This window comes from Thalia democratica, chromosome 9, assembly GCF_965202585.1.
Source record: "Thalia democratica chromosome 9, ktThaDemo2.hap1.1, whole genome shotgun sequence".
Classification (NCBI taxonomy): Eukaryota; Metazoa; Chordata; class Thaliacea; order Salpida; family Salpidae; genus Thalia; species Thalia democratica.
Window position 1 is genome coordinate 15,334,541 of NC_139173.1, and position 25,887 is coordinate 15,360,427.

Here is a 25,887-nt window from a genome sequence, read left to right on the forward strand (position 1 = left end):
GCAAAAATTTCAAAATAGTTATTTCTTCTTAATCGTATTTTTATGTTATGAAAGTTTTAAGAGCTATTATTGTAGTATATATTATCGGCCACTGATTTTTATTATGTTCATGTTGAACACATCAGTGCTTTAATAATAGTCTCGCTTTGTTTCACATGTTTAGATTATGGTGTTAATTTTTTTAAATTAAAGTTCACTTTAAAAACTTTATGAATACAAAATATACCTTAGTACATTTTCAAGTAGTTGCAATATTTATGATGCTTTTCATATACCGTTCACAAATATACTCATAAAAAGGCTAATAATGTCTACATTACAAAAAGGTCATAATTACGAACTGTTCAAATTAATAAACATAACGTACCATAGTAAATAAAAAAGTTCCTTCTATAAAGTGATGACAGACTCAAATTTTAAACAGTTAAGAAAAAATAACTGTATAAAAATCATTTACTTGAAAAATTGACTGTTGTCTTTTATTTTGTTTCAATATCATTATAAGAACAAGCTTTATTCAATGAAAAACGTTTTTGTTGTGGCACAAGAGGTCGCCTGGTGAAATGAGACATCTCTCTTCTTTTCCTTTGTCTCGTTTGAATTGACAAACAGCAATGGTACACTCTTGATGCTTGTCTGTTTCTTTTTGCATGCGAACTGTCTGTTGTCTTAAATCATTCTACATCACTGTACATCTTTAATTATATTGTTTTTATTAGCTATATATTTTTTAGATGGAATAATCGGTAAATCAAACTTTATCCTTTTAAACAATGTACTCCTAAATTTGCAATGAGATGCAACATTGATGCATTAAGCCTGGGTTAAATTTCGTTAGAGAATATCCACAAAAAAAGCAAAAAATAGCAGCCGACTACTTTCTAAAACAGTATGTACACTGGACATACGAAGTCTAAGTATATAATCTAAATATGAACCTGTTACGCTATGAGAAAACTTTGCTGAAAAACATTTCTGCATAACCATTAAGGAGAAAAAGTGATCCAAATTTTTACTCTTTTTAGTAAAGATATAAAGTAGACAACGAAATAAAATCTAGTTTAAAAGGTTAAAAAATAGCACGTTTGTATATTAGGCGCGATTCATAAAGGACATATCAACAGTAATTTTAAATATAGTAACACCTCAAGCTTGAATAATAAGAGTCATTTGTAGAAAAATTTAGTAGTATTTTCAAACAAGCAGGATTATAAATATGACAAAGACTTAGTCACAATAAATTTTTCTTAGTCTTAGTCTTAAACCCAATACTGAGTTTGCTTATCAGCAAATTGATGAATAAAGTTTAGTAATTACCTTAAGTAAGGCATCTTTATTAAATTCTCAATTTCTATCATACATATTAAGAAAACATATTCAGATTAATTTATGTCATAAAATGTTTTATAAAACTATAAAAGAATGTTCTTTGTCATAATCATGTCAAAAATTCTTAAAATATTGATTCAACTAACATACTTGAGCATTCTTGTTAAAAATAAAAACAACTTTGACTACAGTGAAGGTAACTGAATTTATACTTTTGACCGCTTATTTTTCTTGATGTTGCTATATTTAATATTTAAAAATTAAAAAGTAAATACTTTTAGACATACACCGCGGTGTGAGCAGGCAGTTGATGCCAATGGGCACTTCAGGAGTATCGTTCACGGTAAATCCGCACAACAACTTGCAGCAACAAAGTGCAAACAACAACAGTCAAAATAACTTTTTTCCTTCACACGCTGCGCCAGAAAATCACAATCATCTGCACCAAACTAACAATGTGTGGACATTTAACCAAGTTCAAAACGCGTTGATTACCCAACAACAGCAGAACTTTACAAATAGTAGAAATTTGAATTATGCAACACTTGGAAATAACCCAAACTTTCAAACACCAAGCAGCAACCCTGGAAGGTTTTCGCAAAACAATTCTTTTGCTGGATTTCGTAATAATCAAAGAGAAGTATATCGGGTAAGTTTTTTTGAAATCTATCTTAATCCAAAGAAATTTCTGTTTAAATTTTTTAAAAATATTTACTTAAATCAATTATTTCAAGACCAAAACTAAGTATTTTAGTCTACTAAAATCTTATGTACAATTTCTTGTTATTTATATAGGTATACGTGAATGCTAAGTTTATAGAAATTTACATTATTATACATTATTATTTATTTTTTAATCAATAATATGCAATGTTTTGGTACAACCAAATTAATGTATTTAAAACATTTTAAGTTTTTATACTTAACATACAATTTATATTCCAAATAGTAAACTTACAAAAATAATTTTTTTTTAAGATATTATGTTTTTACTGAATAGTTTTACCAAATAAAATATGAATAAAACAAATTTATTAAGTAGCAAAGTTTAAATTTAATTTTTCTGAATGTGTTAAAATTAAACTTTTAAAATCTGAGTAATTTTTGTTCAAGAACTAACAAGAACCTTAGTAGCAAACTACAACTAACTTTTTTGGTGACTAGAAAATCAAACCAATTGTTATTATACTTAGTTATGTTGTTAGTCATAATATCCTTTTTTTTAAACTTTTATATGCAAGAAAATTTTGAATTAATCAGTTCTAATTGCCTACTAAAGAAGAATTTGAAAGTACTTTAGGCAATATAACGAATACTAGTAAATTTGTAGATTTTTTTGTTAAATAAAAAAAAAACTTTTGATAAATACATTTTGATAAAGACAAAAAAATCACGAAGAACAACACACAACCAAGCAAAGATTTGAGATACTTAAAACTAAAATATTCTTACTGTTATACTTAGTTAGAAATGGATTTGTTTTCAAAAGTTGTTTGATAACTCCAAATTTTTGATATATTTAAAAGAAATTATTTTTACTTTAAGGGTATATTTGGCGTCATATGGCTAATAAAAGCATCAAAAAACTTTTATTCTTTTTTCCCAGGTTAATGCATATATAGTATGGAAGCTAAAAATAAATTTACATAAATTTCTGCGATTGGGGACATAATTGTTTTAAGGATTTTACAAGCATTGTTTTAAAGCCTATTTACGTTTTTATTTAAAAAGAGTAGTAAAGATTTCTAAAATGTTGTGTGTTTAGGCAACTTATAAATTTTTTAATAAATACTATATAAATTATATTATATAATAACTATATAGTATATCGAAGAAGAATATTAAAAAAAATAGTTATAAATAAGTATTTCAGGTATTTTTTGGTAGTTTTTCCAAGCAATTTTTGACAAAATTTATGAATTGTTTGAAGTAATTTTTAAACTTTCAAACATAAAAAAACTGTATGCTTTCAAATTAAAGTAACTTCTAAAATACTAAAAATCAATAATAAAGCAAGTTATAAATCAAGAAATCCAATTATTTACGTCTTTTATCACTCTTGGTTTGATTTTTAGTCATCAAAAAGGTAAATTGCCGCTCGACCCTCTTTTTCTGCCTACTGTGCATTATTTTTCCAGCTTTTTTGAAAATGCAAAATCATTTTGCATCTGACGTCCGTGTATAATTTCAGTTGGGCATACTTGACAGTTGCTGTCAGGGGTGTTCCTCGACTGAACCATTTTGAGTTTATATTTGGAGTTCCTTTTTCTTTGAACTGATAGAACAACGTTTAAAGCGCTGGCAAGGGACATACTAGGACTTATCTCCTTCATTTAAACATAACATTTTCTGACGTTGAAAAGAAGATACCGCAGTTACAGTTCGAGAGTTCTCCGTTGCATGTCTGCCCATTTATTTGCTTTTAATAAAGGAAATTATATAAAATAATGACCGAGGCAATATATCTTTAGTGCTAAGAACTTCTCTTCTAATGTCATTGTCACCTACACCTGTAAGCATCACGTCTTTTATTGCTTTTTTGTATAACTTGTCACACTCTTCATTCATACTCACTGACTGCTGTGAAACTATAAATTACTACTTAGCTGCGAACATAGTTGCAAATGTTCTAAACGGTACATCATGGTCTTGATGCAAAGTTATAAGTTCTGCCCTTTCAACACCAATTTTCACCTTGTATGACTGCTACTCACTTCATAAATTTAGCAACATATTCTTCCGACTTAGTGATCAGCCTAAGTTCATTTGCTAACATAAGATCGCAAAATTCATCATATGCACACTAGAATAGTTGTATGCTTGCATTTTGGCTGCTTATGTTTGACCCAATTTTGAGTGCATCCCACCTGAGAATGAAGGCAAGCAATGTTTCTTGGTTGATACCCGGTCAACTTTGACCGAATCAATTAAGATGAATTTGGCATTATTACAGCATTTAATGACCCAAAGTTCTTTTCATATTCCATTTTTTGCAAATCAAAAAATCTGAAAACTAAATCACATGATTGATTCAATTTGATATTTGTCGAATACAAAAAATATATATGTAGGTCCTATTAATATCTACCAGCCATTTTTTTCTCTATGCAAAATATTAATTATTTTTAAAGATATGGCTTAAATAAAGTAAAAAACATAGTTATTTTTAGTATTTTTGAAATATATTAAAAATTTTTAAGATTTTGCAAAAAATAAAAAGAGGCTTGTAGATTTCAATATAATCAAAATATATATACTTTATTTTTTTCAAATTTTTATTACTTTTTGAGAAATAGTCTTTTAAATATTTTTTTAAGAATTTGAATTGTCAAAATTTGAATTGTCATGTAACCGACCCATGTGGAAGAAAACAGTGCCTGTTTGAATCAGTGCGTTAAAGAAAAGGACTTCGTAGAAAATTTGTAGAGAATTCAGAAAAGCTTAGCTAGAGAGTCAGGGAGTTGCGACTTCTCTAAATTGGCAATAATTTTTTACTGCAGAATCAGAAAGGCATTCTCCGCGAAAATAAGACAAGAGTGGAGTGATAATGGATGTTTACCACTTGATCAATTTATAGCCAGTTTCAATGGGTCACAAAGATTTACTGGTAGAAATTGGTTGATTCTCTGAATGATGTTGGTAATTATTTCAATGATGCCACTACTAATGAACCAATTATGAGTGAAGTAGGAGAAAAACGTAAACTAATTATGACTCTAGTGGAAGAAGACCGCGTTCACTTGCCTTACGTCGATTGAAGGACACTAATGTGTCAGAGAGGCTTGAACGTGAAGTAAATGGTAAGGAAAACAGACGATGAGCATTCTTTTTTAGCTAGAAGGGTATAGAATAGAGCTCTTGAAAATTTAAAACTTGTGTGTTTATTCTCATATATTTTCAATCAAGATTTTATTTAATTTTTGTTATTTATTTAAATAAAAGTTCGATATGAGTATTCTTCGGTGTTAAGAGGTTTGTTACTTTGTCAATCCCCTTGAAATAATGACTTTTAATGCTTCATATGAGCTAAAGTGTTTATAAAGTTATGTAGCTCATTGTAACGAATTTCTTTTACTGTTGTTATTTTACAGATCGTTATTGTGTATAAATAAAGTAAATAATTAAAATAAAAATTTTCAAAATCCGATCCGCAACATAAAATGTTTCAATGAGTTTAATAGCAGTAACTTGTCACTATGTTTCCTTGTATTTTAATAAAAAAACTTTTCAACTTGTTATTTTCCCCGAAACACCAGGAAACAAATAAATGGTAGCAAACTAATTTGCTTAATGGTTTTTTTCAGAAAAATGTACCTAGCATAAGAATTTTATTTTTCTAATAGTTCCATCTCATTTATACTGACTGATGTAGTAATATGAGAGTTTTACTACTTCACTAATGAAAAAAACTGTTTGTACTGTAATTTAACTTAGTTCAAACTTAAATACTTTACAGAATCATCCAAGGTATGTTCCAGGTCCTAACAACAGTGGATTTAATTATCATGTTGCTTCTGGTAATCCAAGGAGTTATGTTGGATCAACAAACGGCTTACCTGATCAACATGCAGGAAGAAACACCACTTACCAGGCTCAGCATCCGCTGCTGATTCCTCAAAGACAGTTTCATCAGTCAATTACAATACCAGCAAACCATCTACTTATATCTATAATCAATCCGTAAGTTTCAACCAAATGTAACTACTAGAAGATTCTAAATTAAGTTATGATGGTATATGCAAGTCACTACCGTAAATTTATTTTTAACAAAATATGATATACAATGGATGTGATAAGTTAGTATTTTAAATCTTTCATTGAATATTTCTTTCTTAAGTTTATATCATATATTTGTTTTTGCTGATAAATGTTCGAAATCTCCCTAATTAAGTTCGTTGGAATATTTGATAAAAGCAATTTGCACTGTACCTCTGTTTATTGAAATAACATATGAACTCCGTGGAACTGTGTTATGTTGTATAACTCGGGAAACATATTTTAGTTCAATAAAGAAAAGTACTGTGCATTTTTTTTTTGTTAATGTATACATGTGTAGTACACTAGATTAAACTTTCAACTTGTACAACTGTTTCAGTGTTTTATACACGCCTTCAGCAAGGTTTTTATTAAATAAAAAACTTATAATTATAATTACAAAACTGTATAAAATTTTGCTGTTCTCTAACAGTGTAATAAACATATATTAAGCTAAATTAAAACACATAGTTTAAAATAAACTGCTTACAATATTGTAATCGTTTATGCCATAGGTCGTTGAATTTTATTTATTATAATTCACAGTTAAAGTAGCATTTCAGTATCTTTTAAATATATTTGTTTTGTTTAAAACTGTTTTTTACTATTCAAAACTTGTGCAATTTTCAATAGATTGTGTACTTTGTAAATTGTTGTTGTATATACCAACGAACTTATTTCGTTTGGACCTTCATTATCAAACAGTATTAGTAATTAACAATCTTTGAACTTTTAAATTTAAATATTGTATATATATATATATACATATAAAATAAGGTTAATGTTTAAACGTAAACACTTTCAACTGAGCCCACTTGAAGGGCTTTTAAATAGTTTATTCAAATGGCGATTTTAAAAATTCTGGAACATATGTTTCACAAACCCTTAATTTTTCATAAAGCTTCGATCATCAGCCAGTTAAACTTGACTAATTAAATCTTTCACACTGAGCCCACCTTAAGGGCTTTATTAATAAAAAGGTTTATTTCAAGATGTAAAACTCGAGTCCTTTGAGTTTTATATCTTGAAATAAACATTTATATATATATATATATATATATATATTAAGGTTGTTATTTAAATTTAAACACCTTTTACTGAGCCACACTTGAAGGGCTTTCAAATAATTTATCAGAAAAATAAGATTTTAAAAATACTGGTACACGCGTTTCATAAGACTAGACGCCTTAATCTTCTGCCAGCTAAATTTAAAATAAAAAACACTTTGCTAAACATAGAAGCGAAAGTTATACAAAAAACAGTATGACGTAATATTGTGCATTACAAGAATTTAGTACAAAAATCGATCTACCATCTAACTTTCAAACAACTAAAATTAACAAAAACAACAGTTAAATGACTATAAAATACTTCAAAATTTATTGTATTTTAAGAGGAGCTTTTTCATATATCGACAAGACGGTATGAATTAAGTTAAGAATATGGAAGACAGGTTTCCAGGTAAAGTGGCAACCCTGTTTTGAGCACAGCCTACAAACAGGGTTATTGCCATCTGCTATTGGCTGCGCTCTTTTTATCACCTCCCAAGTTAATTTAAAATCAATGTTTTTGCGCTTTAGGACGCAAACATACTTCGAAAGCTCAGTTTCATTTTCGTATACACCATCTTTAAAATATTTTTTATGGTTAGCATACCGAAATCTGAATAGAGTGGAGCATAAGCCGATGTAGAACTTCTTTTCAAGGTCAGATTTAACTGTTGCCTTGTAAATAATGTTTTCTGAAAGGTAATTACCCCCCTGCCCTGTACTGCCCAATTCTTCTGGCTTTAAAGTTGAAAGGCTAAAAAAATAAACGCACGCCTTCTTCAATCTATTACGAGTCACTATTGAATCACCAATGTTGACGACTGACTGCCTGGATTTGAAGCTCAACTTGTATGATCTCTCCTATATGCCTTATAAAAAGAAAAACGGAAAAATAATGTATATAAATAAATGTTCTAGCCACACAAAAAATATTATAAACCAAATACCAAATATAATTAATCAACGTTTAAATAAAAGATCAAGCAACGAAGAAAACTTTTTGAAAACAAAACAAGAATACGAATTAATAATGAAAAAATGCGGCTACAAAGATAAACTTAATTTTGAAACAACGGACGAAAAATCAAAACGACCAATAAAAATAGAAGAAAGCGAAATATAATTTGGTATAATCCCCCATTTTGTACTTCAGTCAAAACAAATATCGGCAGAGAATTTATAAATCTAGTAAAAAAACATTTCAACAAAAATAACCCATTATCTAAGATCTTTAACAAACATAATATGCGAATTAGTTAATCATGTATGGCGAATTTGGAAAGATTAATTAAGTCACACAATCAAAGGATTTTAAACAGAAGTAATTTAATCAAAAACCAGTGTAATTTAAAACAAGTGTAAAAACCATTGCGCTGGTGGCTGTAAATATGATTTGAAGGGGGGTATTGCCGTTCAGAGAACATTATTTACAAGGCAACAGTTAACTCTGACCTTGAAAAGAAGTTCTACATCGGCTTATGCTCCACTCAATTCAGATTTCGGTATACTAACCATAACAAATATTTTAAAGGTGGAGTATACAAAAATGAAACTGAGCTTTCGAAGTATGTTTGCGGCCTAAAGCGCAAAAACATTTATTTTAAATTAACTTGGGAGGTGATAAAAAGAGCGCAGCCAATAGCAGATGGTAATAACCCGGTTTGTAGGCTGTGCTCAAAACAGGGTTGCCACTTTACCTGGAAACCTGGAAAAACCTGGAATTTGAGAAATAAAAAAAAAAAACTGGAAAAACCAGGAATTTTTAATAATTTTAGCAATTTCAGTTGTAAAATTTTGATTTGACACAAAAAATCTATCATATAATTATGATTTTTTGTCATAATCAAAACTTTTTTTTATTAAAAAACACATTTAAAGTAACTTTACAGTACCTTTTAAATATTTTTATACTATTTATCACAGTTTCTTAAATAGAAATTAACATAAAACTAAAATTAGACCCAAAAATGTGTACTTCTAAAAACCTGGAAAAAATTTGAAAAAACGAGTGGCAACCCTGTTAAAAGAATCAACAGCCGTTATGTGTGCGTTAAAAAAGGAAAGTTGTTTAAATAAGAGGAGTGAATTCATATCGTCTTGTCGACATATGAAAAAGCTTCTCTTAAAGTACAATAAATTTTGAAGTATTTTATAGTCATTTAACTTTTGTTTTTGTTAATTTTAGTTGTTTGAAAGTTAGACGGTAGATCGATTTTTGTACTAAATTCTTGTAATGCACAATATTACGTCATACTGTTTTTTGTTTTTTGTATAACTTTCGCTTCTATGGTTAGAAAAGTGTTTTTTATTTTAAATTTAGCTGGCAGAAGATTAAGGCGTCTAGTCTTATGAAACGCGTGTACCAGTATTTTTGAAATCATATTTTTCTAATAAATTATATAATATATATAGAACTAAAATACACAAAATAAACTTTTGCTTGGGACAAGTTTTTATAAAAGGCGTTAAATCCTTGAGATCCTGATAAGCTAAGCTTATCGGAATATATACCACAGATGTTTTTGTGTCATAACTTTATTCCGAGTAACGGCGTTTCACTGCTCTCAAATAAATTAAAGAACAGATCTACGGAGTCTATAAAATATTAACACACATTAGAAAAAAGCATGTATAATTATGTATAGTGTTTATGTGTGGACATAATTATACATGCTTTTTTTCTAATGTGTGTTAATATTTTATAGACTTCTTAGATCTGTTCTTAAACTTATTTGAAACGCCGTTAGTCGGAAAAGAGTTTTAACACAAAAACATCTGTGGTATATATTCCGATAAGCTTAGCTTATCAGGATCTCAAGGATTTAACGCCTTTTAACGTTACATCTTATATATATATAAGTTTGTTTATCTTTGTTTACCAAAGTGCTTTTCATTTTAAATTAGAACTGGCTGAAGATTAAAGACAATTTTTTTTGTCTTTATGAAACATATGTTCCAGTATTTTTTAAATCGTCATTTCAATAAATTATTTAAAAGCCCTTCAAGGGGCTCAGTAGAAGGTGTTCAAATTTGAATATTAACTTTATTTTATACTACATATGTATATATGAAGGTGTCTATGTTTTAATTAGGTTTTGTAGTACTCAATGCCCAACAAGTCATAGACTTTGAGTATAAGTTTTTATCAAATTTTTATATTAAAGGTCTAATATGAGAGTTCAAGTATCACGGCAACATTTAGGTTTGGGAGTTAATCCAAATGGACCTTTGGGAGACAGGCTGAGTCCTCGTGATTACGCGAGCGATTCTTTTGACGAAATGCAGTATGAGGTAAGTTATAAGAAAACTTTTTGTTTGACAAAATACGATTAAAGATTTTTACCGTACTTGAATGACTTTTTTTTTTGCACTAAAATTATTACTAAAGAAAAACTTGAATTTCTTAAAATTATGTTTTTTTTTCTTTTTACCAAAAAGTCATAACTACATATGTAATAAGTGTCTATTTTTTTACTAACTAATTAAAAAATTAGAGAACGCTTGGTATTTTAAAGTTGTGTTTACTTAAATTACAAAGTTAAATATTATTTATGAATATTAGACTTACCATTTCATAAATTTAATAAAATAAATATAAAAAAGACATTTATCTGGTCTTGACTTTATAAATTATTATGTTATATTTTGTAATTTAAAAAGTAAAATATGAAAACTTTACAACTAACAGCTATTATAAGTTTGTAGCTATATTTATACAAAAACAATCTATAGTTTTATATGCAACATTTTTAGTCATCATAATCTGTTTTAGCTATCTAATTGTTTCCTTTATTATATAAAATATTTGAGTATTAGTCAAAATAATAAGAAATTTGTTTTTAATGATATGTATTATTATAGTTTTTATGTTTATTAAATACTAACTTTTACAGCAATTGTTATCCCTAGCTGAGAGATTAGGCGATGTAAAGCAACAAGGGCTTACTAAATCTCAGATTGATAAGCTAGAATCATACTATTATTCCTCTGACACCGAAGAAGAAAAAATGAACATAGAAAAACAAGAAAAGCTTAACGTGAAAAAAGAAGATGAAAGTAAAAAAATGTTAGTACGAGTGTAGTAATTATACTCTATAAGTTTTCGTAGTTGTAAGTTTATCCCACAAAAATTACAAAAAAAAAGAATTACTTAAAACAGGGCTCACATTTTCTAGATTTTTGCACTTTTACGAAAAAGCGCTTGATTTAATTTAATAAAGTTGTTAATATCTTTAAAAAAAGACTAGATTTTCATGATTTTGCTTTTTTTCCCAGTCTTAAGACCAGATTATAATTCCATATACAGTTGTTTTCAATAAAGTTTGTTTACTTTGTAATAAAGTGTATTCGTCTTAAAGATTATGTATTTATAATCAAATCAATTAGAGTCTTAAACTTGATTAAAGTATAAGGAAATAGTGTACAAGATTTTTATAATTTGATACAGTACCAAGTTTCATTAAAAGGGCTCATAAGTTAAAAATTCAAGTTTGATTAGAAACCCAGAGTAATTTTTATCTCTGTTTTATAAGTTAGCTTAATTTTTTAGAATTTTATCCAAGCTAAGTTGTTTTTATTGGCTTTTTTAAATCAGCTAAATATTTAAGATATGAACAAGCAAAGCTAGAAAATTCATTTGATTTCTTATTGAAGAGCAAAAAATGCTTTAACATTTATCTTCCCTTTGAAGATATCGGAAATGTGTTTTTTTAAGTAATGCATTGCGACCTCCTTTGTTCAGTGTATTTTATATGGTTGAATTTCGAATTGAAAAAAGGTGAGTAAATGAAAATGAACTAACGAAAATGAAACAATCAAAAAATTATTAGATTAGTTCTCAGATTAGTGCTAGTCAAATAAGCAGAGGCACAGCTATTTTTAGTGAAACAAATTTAGTCTTGTGTTCAGTTGTATTGTTTACACTTGTCTACTGAGTATAGTATTTTATTCTTTAACATAAGCTTTTATTTTAAACATAATTTAATTTTATAGGTGCTTTTACTCTAAAGTTAAGAAGTAAATTTTAATGTTGGTCTAGTTAATTAAAATAAATTGGAATGTTTTTCTGGCTTTAACTATTTTGATATTTCTTAAAATGAGATCTTAAGTTGTCTTGTCAAAATAAGCTATTAGTATTTTAGATTAATAAGTTAACCCTACTAATTAAAAATCTACAGTTTTGGGAGTTGAAACCATTGAGTTGTTACCAAAAGCGTATAATTATAGTTTACTGGCTATTTGACATACTTTGGTCCAAGTTAGCGATAGACCTAGACTTTGAAATGGTTCCCTCATTAACAGGCTCTATCTACTACTTACCTAACTTATATAGGTAGTAATGTATACGACCTTTTATAATTTATAACAAGTATTTTAAAATAAAATCTTTTTAAACTAAGTTTTTCTGGGTTTAGTTTTAGTACAACTGCCAAATCTGATAAATGGACCATAATAAGCTTTGACAGTTCTGAGAATAATATATAAGATTGGTCCTAAATATAGTAGGGACACCTTCGTAAAAGTTCACTTTATTTGTATAGTAAAATACCAAAAAATATTTCAAAAAAGATTCCACTCATTATCAAGATCTAGTGTATATCTTACACATGTGTGTACCTCTTAAAGAGCGTACCTTATCGATGTTCCTACTGAAATGTGTTTTCAAACAAATTTAAGGGAGTCACGTGCTCATAGCACATAATTTTCTAAGAATTTGAATAACTATAACTTTTAAAAATATGATTCGGTATACTTAGTACTTCTGACGTAAATTCATAATATTACAACTCAAGATATTGATAATGAAATGATAATTGATTATTCTTTATACTAAATAAAAATAACAATGAGTCTGATCAGTAGTTTTAATGTTATCTAAATAAATTAAACTTAATTTAATCAAAAGCATTAAACATATGAAAATTTTTTTCAGGTGCGTCATCTGCATAAGTGAATGGAAAAACAATCAGCATATCAGGAAACTACCATGCAAGCATGAGTTTCATTCAAAGTGTATAGACAAATGGCTAAAAGTAATATATTTGATTGTTGATTATATTTTTAAACTAATAAGCTAACCTAGAAATTTTGAATTTTAAATATTAAAGCTTATGACACATAATATTTTATAGTTTTACTTGTATGTATGGTTGCGACTGGGTCAGTAAACTTATTCAGTAAGTTTTAAGTCAGTAAATTTCAAACTTAAGTTAGAAAATTGAGTAGTTTGTTTACAAAATAATTTTGAAATATGTTTTGCCTTGAGTCAGGCACTTAAAAAAAATCACATGTAAAGTTATTTTATAATATTATCAGAATTTAATTTTTAGATGATTTTAATTCCAAAAAAAAAGCTAGCTTTTTAAAAGTTTTTAAGTTAGATAACAGTCAGGGCAGGAAAATAATTTTGCATCTATTAACTTGATTAGTTTTTTGTTTTAGTTATTAGTATTGTTAATTTTTTGTTTTAAATTTTAAATAACTTTTTCTTTGAAGTATAGATTATTTTTACGAATTTTAGTTGGGTGTAAGAACAGATTGAACAAAACTGTGGCTTTGGACGTGTTTGAAAATCTTCAGTACATAGTTAATAAAGCAACAATAAAGATTTTTTGAAGATGTTTAATAAAAGGTAAGTTTTAGTAGAAAGAAAGGTATATATGCAATCATAAAATCAGACTTTTTGTTTGCAGTGTCAACTATGTATATACAACTATTCTTTTATAGAAAAATAGTGTGTTTTGCAAGCAAATTAAGTAGTAGAAAGAAAGTTTACGTCCAAACTCTAATTCTATAAGATAAGCACTCACAGCTTAACACTATGTCTTAAAACTTACTTTTCTTAAACTCTATTTTTTGAATATGGAATTAGAATCTGTATCGTGGAAATAATCCAATAAATTCATTTTTACTGTTAATTTCTTGGTCAACATCTCATAAAATGTTAGGCGCCCATGTCTGACTTATTCTCAAGCTTGAAACTTCTAATAGAGTTGCTATCAAATCTGTTGAATAAATTTAAAGAATTTTTTTTAATATCTTTGGTCTGAAAAAATTTTTGAATATTAAGTTTCGATTAGCCAGTAAACACGTGGAAAAAGAAGATTTAGGGTCAGTAGACAACATGATTGTTTTTATGATATAATTTACACCTAGTTTAGTTGTCCAGGTCAAATCAATATTGTTCTTTTATTTAAGGACTTAAATTCCCTGATTTTTTAACCTTTGAACTCAGATAAAAACGTTATATTTTAATGTTATTTATTAAAGCCTAATACTTATTAAATATTACTTAAAATTAATAACAATGAAAGTTAATTATTTTTATAAGGGCCTACTTAGTTGTTAATATTTAATATAAGTCTTTAAGGTACATCTGAGGCAGTTACATAGTAATAAAAATTAGGAAAAAGTAAAACTTAAAAAAACAGCTCAAAATATTTTTAATTGGTTTTGCTAAAAAAGTTCAAAAAGGTTTAAGAACAAAGATAACAAAATAAATTTATTATAATCTAACATTGCTCTAAATTTATTTAAATTTTTGTAATTAAAAAATGAACAATTATTACATACACCTTTGATGCTTTAATTTTCACTAAGTAACTGCTTGATAGCAAGCTATGAGTTTTAATATTTAATGTTAAATAAAATAATGTATTAATTAAATTATTTTAAAACTTTTTAATGCAAACTAAGTATCCAAGTTGACAAAAAATTTGCATGATTTTTCATCTATTTGATCAAACCATTTTATTACTTCATATGTGTTTCTCCATTGATTTGGTTTGAATGATTGTTGCTTTCTTCTTTATTTTAGTCACAATGTTTTCAAGTATATTCATACTTATTTTACCCAGTGAAATTTTGTTTGAGTTAATTGTTCTGCATTCAATGTTGAGTGGGAAGTCTTTTTTCATGATCCTTGACTGTGGGGAACGCGTCGACTTTAGAAAACTTTGGTATTTTCTTGTTTTTAAGGTTAAAATGTTTTGAAGAGATTATTTCTTAGGATTCATGGTTTATTTTGTCAATATTGATATCACCAGACACTTTGTATGTGGTAGTAAGGCAATTATTCATTATTTTTTATAGGATGTTGCGCTTGTGCTATACATGTTTCTACTTTTGTCTGCAAATACTATCAGTTGATCTCTTTTTAATAAATTTTTAAGGTCTTTTCTTAAATTTTGCTGAAATTTGGACGTGAATCTATTAATTTTAACGTTGTTTATCATGTCAAAAAGATCCTTTTCAAATCCTTTAATTCATTGCAAATTGGGGCTGATTTAGAACTTTTAAATATAAATGTTTCAGAATGTAGGGTTTCGGTTGTTTAATCTTTATTGTGAAAAAACAGTTTCCATCTCATCCTACTTATAAATTTTGATGCGTAGTCGTATAACTTTATAAGATAATATTTTTTATCCGAAAGCGGAATGTACTTTAAGTCAAGTATTACCTTTTTTAAGATATCCATCGTCGGTGCCATTAAAATAAAAAGTGCTCAATTCGCTAGCTAAGAGCTTTATAGGTGAAGAGGTTTATTATATAGCTTCACACATACACTATTATTAGTATACAAGAAGAATTCATAGGACAAAAAGAAGTTGTACTTTAATTTTTTTAAACAATTTTCAACCTATAATTTAGTTGTTATCTTCTTATAAGAAAAACTTTTTATGAATTTTGTTTTGAAATAAGTTTTAGTTTTTTTATTTTTGTTTGTTTTTCTTTTGCATAGTAAGAGTTTCATCAATTTTGATGATAAAATTTTTTGTTGATGTAAAGCTATATGAAGTTAAATATCCTATATCTAAATACCTATCACCATGAAAATTACAAGTTACAGATAATTTAAACTATATATAAGGTTTCTTAGCTATTTTAAATGTTAACTTTAAAAAAAAGTTAGTTTGAGCCATTATTTTTATACATTCCCAGAAAGTTTTTTCTAGATATAATTTTTTAAAAATATTTTGTTAACAAATATTTGTTCCTTTAACAAGATTTAATTTAAATTCTTGAGTTTTTCATCTAAAAATATTCTTTGTTATATTCTTAAAACTAAATAGAATTGTAGTTTAATATTGACAACAGCAAAAGAGAAGCTGCCCGATCTGCAGAGGAGAAGTTAATTGCGGTGATAGCGATCAACCTTCAACCGCATCTTCATCCCATCTTCATTTACAAAGAGCCAGCTTCTTTCCGCATTTTCCTGACGTTTTTATGAATTGAAACAATCGAATGAAATTGATCTTCTTAGTTTGTTGTATAGTATTTTTGATTGTTTTTGGAGTGTTTATATCAGATAAAATTGTGTGTCGTATATGTGTTGTCAACTAAATTCAGCTCGGGGAAAACGATTTTGATTTTTAATATAGATAAAAATTATTTTTAATCAGAAACTAAGTTATACAGGGTTGCCAAAAAACCTGGAATCCTGAACGAACCTGGAATTTGAAAATTTAGTCTAAAAAAACATGGAATTTTGAACAAAAATCACTAAAAAACTTGGAATTTTAAATAACTTTTACATTATAAGTAATAAAGTTTCGATTTGACACAAAAAATCTATCGTATAGATAAAACTTTTTGTCATCATCAAAAACTTTTTTTATTAAAAAAACACATTTAAAGGAGCTTTACAATATCTCTTCAATTTCATTATACTATTTAACACATTTTATTACCTTAAACTTAATTTTAAACTAAAAAAGACCCTAAAACCTGTAATTTTAAAAACCTGGAAGAAAATTTGTAAACTGGAGAAAGTTTGCTTAAAACATTTGGCAACCCTGTTATAGATCAAGAATGCATATAAAGTTCTAAATATTTTGATTTTGAATTGGAAGAATTTTAATTAATGAAAAATAATTTTATATACTGTTTAGTTCTAAAAGTATTATACTATTAAATATTTTCTTTAAATTATTGCAAGTAATTTTACGTTTGAAAACAGATTAAAGTTTTATATCAATTTTTTTAAATCTTTAAATTTGAGATGGAGTTTAATAGATGATTAGTTGTTATAAGTACTATTAGAGTGTGTTCTATTTCAGCTAATCAACTAAAGCTTACAATCTTTACCTAAAACTTTTGTTTTAAAGTTAAACTATTGTGTAATTACTATTTTTTCAATCAATTACATTTATACACACATAAACTATGAAAATAATTGATATTCTAACACTAACTAGAAGGAAAGATATTAAAAAAATCTAGGTTTAAATTGTTGTAATTTGAATAATTTTTAACAAGTCTTAAAGTTATTTATTTTCAGATGTCATTTATAATATAGTTTTAATAAAGTTGCTTTAAAATACTTAAAATATAAAAAACAGTATGAATATTTTTTTACTTTTACTAATCAAACTAATAAATGCTAAAGTATGCTGTTATGCAATTAGTTTGTCATCATTTTGTTTGAAACTAATATAGCCTTTGTTTATTATGATAAAAGCTACACTTTGCTTTGTTCACTAAAACATTTATCTTTTTCATTTATATTATTTAATGATAAAACTTAAAAAGATATAAAATTCATTAAAAACGTTGTAAATTGTTTTATATATTCAATAAAAAGTTTATATTAACCATCTTTTTATTTTATTCTTAGTATAACTCAAAAAGTTTAAGTATTTGTATATTCACTGAGTGAGTATGTGTTTAAAAGTTAATTCGAGTTTTTTCAGTTGGTTGTTGTTTTTTAATCACACTTGATGGCAATTAGTTCAATATAATTGATAAGTTCAAGCTTTGTTTATTTATAAAAGAAAGCATGGTGTAATATTATAAAAAATATTTATATTTTTTTTATGCAGTTATGTACTTCGCGGAAATTTTTTTTATATTTTAAATTGTTTCGATAAAACTTTAGTGTAGTGTTTCCGATGATTATATCATTTTCAATAGTTTTTGTACTCAAACTTCAGTTACAAATTGTAAAAGCTGTCAAAGTATTTTTAAAGACATCAAACTTTTTTGTGCTTCCTAAATTTAGTTAGCTTTGTATAGGCCTGACGCTTCATATATTTAATATCTAGCTTGTTTTTGTGTCTGTTATGCTATTTGTATCTCAGTTAAAGTCATTATAATCAGTAAATTCATAACATTAATTCATAATAAAATTTTTAAAAAAATCGTTTTTGTTATGTATACGTAAAATAAAAATTCTGTTTAGACAGCAATCTCTTAAATAAGTTGATATTTAGATATAAAAAATGTGTATATTTTAATGATTTTATAAAATTGTCATTATGATAAATTAGCAATATAAACTTTGGCAAAATCTAATAAAACTTTTGATAGTTTTGTTTTTTATATGGTTTGAAATGTTTTAATGAGCTCTCGAGTAGCTTTTTCAAGATCATATTATAAAAAGTGTCTAAAACCAAATTTGTTAAACTTGTTAGAAATCTGAATAGTTGTATTTAAATTAAATTTTTGATAATAAACTATGTCTGAATAGATTAAAAACAAAAAAAGTTAAAAATAAAGTCTCAAAAGTCAATACAAATTAATACAGAATACATTCAATACTAATAAAAGTCTGTTAAGCAAAGTAAGTTACTTTTGTTTAAGATAACTATATAATCCTAAAGTAATGTACAAAAGTTGTATTTACTTTTTAAATGGTATAGTAATGTATTGGATTTCATAAAAACAAAAATATTATATTCAAACAAACAGTAAAGAGTTAAATATTTTTTTATTGTACAGGTTACAACTTTTATATAATATTCTAATCGGAATTAAAAGCTGACTTAAGTACAAGCAATTTGTTTATTCTTCTGCATCTGTTGCCTAAACCTTGGAGTTTCGCAATGAAATATTTTTAAATGGCAAAACATTTAAAATTTCACCACAAAAAATAGCTATTTTGATATTATCGAAATTAACTTAAAGAAATTAAAAAAGAAGGTTTCATCGGTTAAAATTTTTTTTATAAGTTTAAAAGAGGAGGTCATTTTAATTTTTTCACAAGTTACTTTATTGTTTCCAATTAAATAGTAGTTTCAAAATAACCTTACTTTTAAAGATATGAACAATAAAAGTCGGAATATACAATAAGAATTTAGGGAAGAAGCAAATTAAAACAGCAAAAAGTAAAATATTCCTTCTCTAAAAAATATTAGAAATGATTTTGTTATATAATTAATTTTGACTATCTTGTGTGCAAGTGTATCGTTTTTGATTGAATGTCGAACTGAACAAAATGGAACAGCTAATAAACTAGTTACTCAACTCTAAAATAAAGTCTAATCAGCAGCAGTACAGTAGTTTTTATTGATTTTTTTTTATTAAGTTGTATTGTTTATTTTTGTACAATCTTTTTATTGTTTATCAAAATATTTTGTTTAAAATAAGATCAAATCTAAAAGTTGCTTCTTAACAAAATTTTACTAGTTAGTTTTAATTTAAGTTTTTTTTTTGACCTAATTTTTATAATGTACTCGTAATTTATTATTTTAGATAAAGATGAGTTCTAAACAGGATATACGATTGTATGGCAAATAACCATGTCTATCCTATTCGAGTATTACTAGTAGTAGACTACCTACTTACTGTTTTGTTAAAAAATAAAGTATACAAAAGTAGTTGCTGAAAAATGAGGATAAAGAACAAAAACCTCCAAAACTTAATGTCATGAAAGTTGTTTATAAAGAAGTAACACTTCGTTATGAAAAGTATAATATGCTCCTAAAAATAGCATTTAAATAGGACTTAGATAAGCTATTAGAGCATCAAAGTCATAGGAAAAGGCAATAAAGATATAGGAATAGATATAGATGAAACCATGCGCTTATGGCCTAGAGCAGGGGTCGACAGCCTTCTAAATGTCGCGGGCCAATTTTCTTAGAAAAAGTTGCTCGCAGGACCGCACTACGTAAAAAAAATTTTCCGTGAGCCTCAGTTATTTAAAATAATTGTTATAATCTATAACGTATTACTATTCAAAACCACAAACTTGATTAAATTAGCAACAAAAAACTAGTAATCAGGCACGTAGCTTGGTACGTTTCTGCAAATCTACAAAAACGTAAACATTTGTGCGAAAAAACTCGCTTTTGTTTCGATTATTCAGCTTTTAAGACCTTGTTTCTTTAGCTTTCAGTATTTGTTTATACTTAGTTTTGCACTCCTGAGAGATATTTTCTACCCATTTACGGTACTCTCTAGCACTTTTAGTGTCGTAAATACTGAACAAATTGAATACATTTAAATTGTATACAAATTGGTTGGTGTAGATTTCTGTTATCAAATAGCAAACTATTGTAAAATATCCATTTAAAAGCTGTAGATTTGGTTTAAATGATGTGAGAGAATAAAAAAAGTAAGTGTGAAAGAGGATCTTGTACTATTGAATTGTTTGTAGTGAGTTATAAAGAACTTAACATTTTTTGAAATTTACATATTTTTGTGTTACAAAAGAGCAAATACAGAGAGAAGATATATAAGAAGATGAATTTTAAAGTAGATGAACCTCAAAGTAAACTAACATGAAGAGTTAACTTTTGTTTTAAATCAAATTGACTCTCTGAGTTAAATGTGTTAAGATTAAATCCCTGTGGTTGACAAATATACAAAAAAGAAAAACTTTTGAAACAGTGATGATAATACCATTTGCTGAAGTTTTATCCAGAAGATTAGAATCTATTAAATCAGAAAAAATAAGACAAATAGCTTGCAACAAGAAGACAAACTGAAAAACCCAACAATATAAACATTTTTTAAGAGTAATGTAGATATTTATTTTTATTTTTAAGTACTTTAAAACTTTATTTTAATCTAAAACTTGTTTTAAAGATTTTATAGATGATTAGGTTAGTTAAAGTTTTTATTTTTTCAAGATTAATATAAACAAATTATAGTTTTTTTATTTTATATTAAAACTTTATTTTTTAATTAAAACTTGTTTTGAAGATTTTATAAATGCTTACTTTAGTTAAAGTTTTTATTGAATTTTTTAGCAAAGTTAAAAGATTTAAATTGTATATTGTTAGATGCATTAGGAGTACTTACTATGGAAAAGTATTTGGTTAATGAAAAGGTTTTAGCAGGAAAGGAAAGTTTTCAGGAAAAAGTTTTTGAACATTTTATTAGGCAAAAAAATAGGATAATGAACTTTTTTTACAAAGGAAAAAATACTGTCTTGTAATCTATTTTTATGATTTAATTTTTTTTATTCTTCTCAGCTAAGTGCTAGTTTTTATGTTAAGAAAAGTTCAAGAAAAAAATTCTTGAATTAGTGTTGGTCATAGGGTAGAACTGTTGTTAATACCTATTTTACTTGTATTTTTATATTATTTGTTTACAATGAGTTTGTTTTCAATGCATAGAGTTTTATTATATGAAGATTTTTTCGGAGTTTTTGGTTTTATTCATAACTTTCAAAAGTTTTTCATTATCTCTGTTCTTCATCTTTATACTAACAAGTTTTAAGTAGTTTACAAAATTACAAAAAATTAAATTAGTACATTGTATTTTTTACTTAGCTTTACATTTTGAAAATTAGTTTTTGAGTTTTATTTGTATTTCTACTGTAAACTTGGTACACTATGTAGGGATTTTAACAAATTTGGTTGTTTTACAGATTTTACAAACTAAGTTTAAAAGTTAAGTTTTCTAAGCTTAAAGTTATGCAAATATCATTTGAAAGTAAAATCACTTGGTACCAATGACACTCAAAACTATTATCAAAGTCAATCAATCTGAAGTTCAGTTTGTTACAAAGAGTTCCAGATAAGTACTTCAAGAAAAATCTCTTTGAATGATGTTTTCAGACAACTATATAAAATATAAAGTTTGTGTCAATTTGTTTTTAAATATTACTGTAAATTTTATTTTTCTACAAGCATTGTTATTTACAATATGAAGATTTTTTTATTTTATTTTTTCTTTAAACGTATCATGAATATGTATTATATCTGTTGTTTTAATATAAGTTTTATATAACTATTTCAATCTTAGATTAAAAAGAATAAGTTTATACTATTTATTGTAACAAGTGTATAGTTGTATTATTAATTCATAACAAGTTAAAAAAAAAATATATTTTATGTTTAAAAATCTTTATGTTGGAATTTATTTATATGTTTTACATTGTATCTGAAAAATATTGATGTTTAGTATTCAAAATTTGTGGTTATTTAACTAAGTTGTTTTATTTAACAAGTTTGTTTTGTAAAAAAAAAACTTTGATTCTTTTTTACAGCTTTTATTTAACATTTTTTTTTTAGTAATAAAATGTTTTATTCTTTTTTACAGCTTAAATCTTTAAATGCTACCAAAGCTAGTAATAACATTTACAAAGACGTGTACTCTTCCTTTCTTCATGAATTATTTTTGACAAAATAAAGTTATTGTACATCGGAATTTTATGTATTGTTGTGAACTTTATATCTCTTTAGTTTTTTATTCAACTCCTAAAATTTATGATTTTATCTAACAAAGGAACAATTTTTGCAAATGTTTTCTGAAATGGGGAAACTGTTTTAAAAGTTATATATTTTAGGCCTATCAGTAATTCTATTAAAGTTAAATTCTTAATTAATATTTTTATTTTAAATGAAAGGTTTTATAGGTTCATAAAAATTTCAACACATGAAAAGGAATTATTGAGGATCAAGAGCACCTTTTGCCTTGTATTCAGTTATACATTATACTTCAACATTCAATTTATTTTTAAACTATTAACAAAACTGCACACTTTCATATAAAATTAAAGGTAGTTAAAACTACTCTATTCCTGTTATGACGTCATCACACGTTATTCTTGATTTTTTTTTTGCAGATTCGTAACTCTTTTGAGCTAGCTACGTCCCTGCTAGTAATGATTAGATATTGAATTAAAGTAGACTAGTCATTTTTACACGAAGGGTGACTTTTGCAGGGAGGGTAAATTTTATACGAGTGAAAATTTTTCACGAAAGTAAAAAACATAAAATAGAAGGAGCTTAGTTAGAAAAATACCGACGGTAAAGGTAAGGGGTTACAGTGATAGTAAGGTAAAACAAATAACAACAATAAATAAAAAACATAAAACATATTGATAAGATAAGAAATATTGACCAAAAGTAAGGGTTAGAGGTAACAGTGATGAGATTTTTTATTCTTTATAAAAAAAATAATGTTTCAATCCGTGCAAAAGTGTCCCTCTGTACAAAACTGTCCCTTCGTTCATTTTTGACACCTACGCTAAATTAAAAGCCTAATAGTAAGTTTTACCACAAAAACTTTTATTTTTATTGATTTAAAAAGTAAGTTTTTAGCTGAAAAATACCTTGTAGGCCGTAGATTTTTATTTTGAGGGCCGCAATTGGCCTGCGGGCCACAGTTTGCCGATCCCTGGCCTAGAGGTACTAAAAGAGTATTAATAAAAGTTTTGAAGAATCTTTTCTATCTAAAAAACATCTTGGAAACTGACTTGCAGTATCTTGAGAGCATCAAAACTGACAGAATAGCTAGTTATGGCTTTTTAGGCAAAACAAACATTAAAAAAATGAAAAATGCAAACAAAAATTTTAAAAGAAAATCTCAGAACGATCATGCTTATCAGTGATGACAAATCGTTTAGTTCTTGTCGAACTAGCCTTAATTTATATTGGCATTAAACTATCCTTAGTATCACTTTTTAACAACGAGGAGCTGTTTTTAAGCTAGATTGATAAGCAAAGTCATTTATGTTCTTAAAATAGTTTTTCTTTCAAAAAAAAAACAAATTGACAAACTTGTTTGAAGAAATTTAAACCCTTTATTAATTTTTGCATAAACTGCTATACTCCGTCTTCGATCAACTGTGCTGTAGCTTCAGTAGCTTTTGATTTAATAAACACACTTCAAAATTACTAAAATACAGATAAGTTGTGAGCAACTTTTGCGTTAAATGCTTTGAATCGCCATCCTCGGTATCTTTTTGAAGAACTATTTCCTCTGAGTTTGCTTGATAATAATAAAACTCTATCAGTAAAAGCTAAGGTTTCTATTGCTTAAACCATTAAAAAGGCAGAGTCAGTTCACAATCTTTATAACTAAGAATGTTTTACCCAAAATGCCTGTTTCTTGCTACCTAGGAAGGAGTAAAGAGAGATCTAGCAGACTTTGTTGGAAGTAATTCAATGCTTTTTTTAAATTTTAGGCTTCAGTCATTCTTCTCTTACTCCAGAACGATGGATTAACGATAAAGATTACCTACACGTAAATGCAATAGTAAATGACATGTTTAACAAGGTGTTTTACTGTGCAGCGGTTTTTTAATTTTTTTAATAAATGAAGACATGTTTCAAGACGATCTACAAGTTATCGAGGAGGATATGAAGTGCAAAACCTCAGAAATAAGAAATGTTAGAACCAAACTAGTGTAAAAACAATTTTATAAATTTATTTTTGTTTTTTTAAACAAAGTATCAAAGAATACTTGTGATTTATGTGTTTTTTTAAGAGACAAAACTTAAATTTCTTTGATATTTTTGAAGAAATGTAAAAATAAATTCTAAAATTTAGTGTAAATACAAAATTTAAGACAAAGTGAATATAATACAAAATAATGTTTTGAAACCGCTCTCCAATAACCTTTAAAAAATTAAAAAATAAAAGGAAATTTATAAATATCACTAGCTCAGTTTTGGTATGAGCTAATTGGCTAATTTATTTTTGTTGTTTTTTATATGATTTGCTACAATAATTTTTTTTTAGCGTTCCTCTTAATAATATTTTTCATTACCTTAACCAGCTAACTAGTATTATCTAGCAGTACTTATTATTTTTTACAGGAATCCGTAGAACTGTGTTAATTTGTATAACACAGAAAAACATATGTTTGTTCAAATAAAAAAGTAGTGTGTAAAATTAAATATATATATTTTTTAACATATATTCAAGCGTACTTGCTTTGTTACGATTTGTATTAATGACTATTAGCTTAAAGATTGAATATCATAAATAGCGCACCGTTAAAAAGTATACAAGTAGAAAAATACCACAAATGTTTTTGTGTCATAACCGACTAACGGCGTTTCACTGCTCTCAAATAAGTTTAAGAACAGATCTACGGAGTTTATAAAATATTAACACACATTAGAAAAAAAGCATGTATAACTATGTATTGTATTTATGTGAGTAGTAACTATAAACGAACTTTATAGTTTAAAAACAAAGTTTAGAGTAATAACATAAAAATATAAAATTGTCTACAAAAACTACAAATTTAATAAAAGCTTATACTAACCTCAAAAAAGCTCTAAGAATAGACGAGTTTTTATAAATGAAAATTAAATTAAGTTGTGCAGAAATGTTACATCATAATAAATTTAACAAATTAATCAATAATTTTGCAGATTAAAAACATGTAGTATTTAACTTGTAAGTGTTTTTGATTGTATCTGGAAATGTTGTGAAATAAATAAGAGTGCATAAGTAGACAGAGTTATTTAAAGTAGAATCGTCGGTTGTGGGGACAAATATTCTAATACTCTTGCCGCTTGTTTAGAAGTAGGTCTTTATCTTCTGCTGCAATTACTGTTCTTTCTGTATTGCAAGTTGGGCAAATTCTACTTACTCCGTTAGATGTAGGTTTGATCTTTGACACATTGCTCCAAAAACTGCAAAAATGCTTATTACTTAATGCTTATTGATAAATTGGTTTTAGTTTTGTTGTGAACAATTTGTACTCCACAATATTTGTAAATATACCTTATATATTTGTACGCTTTCTTGTACCTGGTGAGATTTATCAACAGTGAAACAACTGTTGGTC

The 25,887-nt window shown here is 26.6% G+C and overlaps 1 protein-coding gene across 2 annotated transcripts in view; it reads left to right on the plus strand.

Moving 5' to 3' along the window:
• Window positions 1–17,439, plus strand: part of LOC145844027 (uncharacterized) — a 28,302-nt gene extending 10,863 nt beyond the window's left edge. For both annotated transcript variants that reach the window (XM_082951353.1, XM_082951354.1), the window contains exons 6-11: window positions 1,611–1,978; window positions 5,786–6,009; window positions 10,298–10,424; window positions 11,027–11,199; window positions 13,066–13,165; window positions 16,230–17,439. In XM_082951353.1, the coding sequence (XP_082807479.1) occupies window positions 1,611–1,978; window positions 5,786–6,009; window positions 10,298–10,424; window positions 11,027–11,199; window positions 13,066–13,165; window positions 16,230–16,367 (1,130 nt within the window). In that variant the 3' untranslated portion in view covers window positions 16,368–17,439. The remainder of the gene's footprint in view (window positions 1–1,610; window positions 1,979–5,785; window positions 6,010–10,297; window positions 10,425–11,026; window positions 11,200–13,065; window positions 13,166–16,229) is intronic.
• The last annotated feature ends 8,448 nt before the right edge of the window (window positions 17,440–25,887 follow it).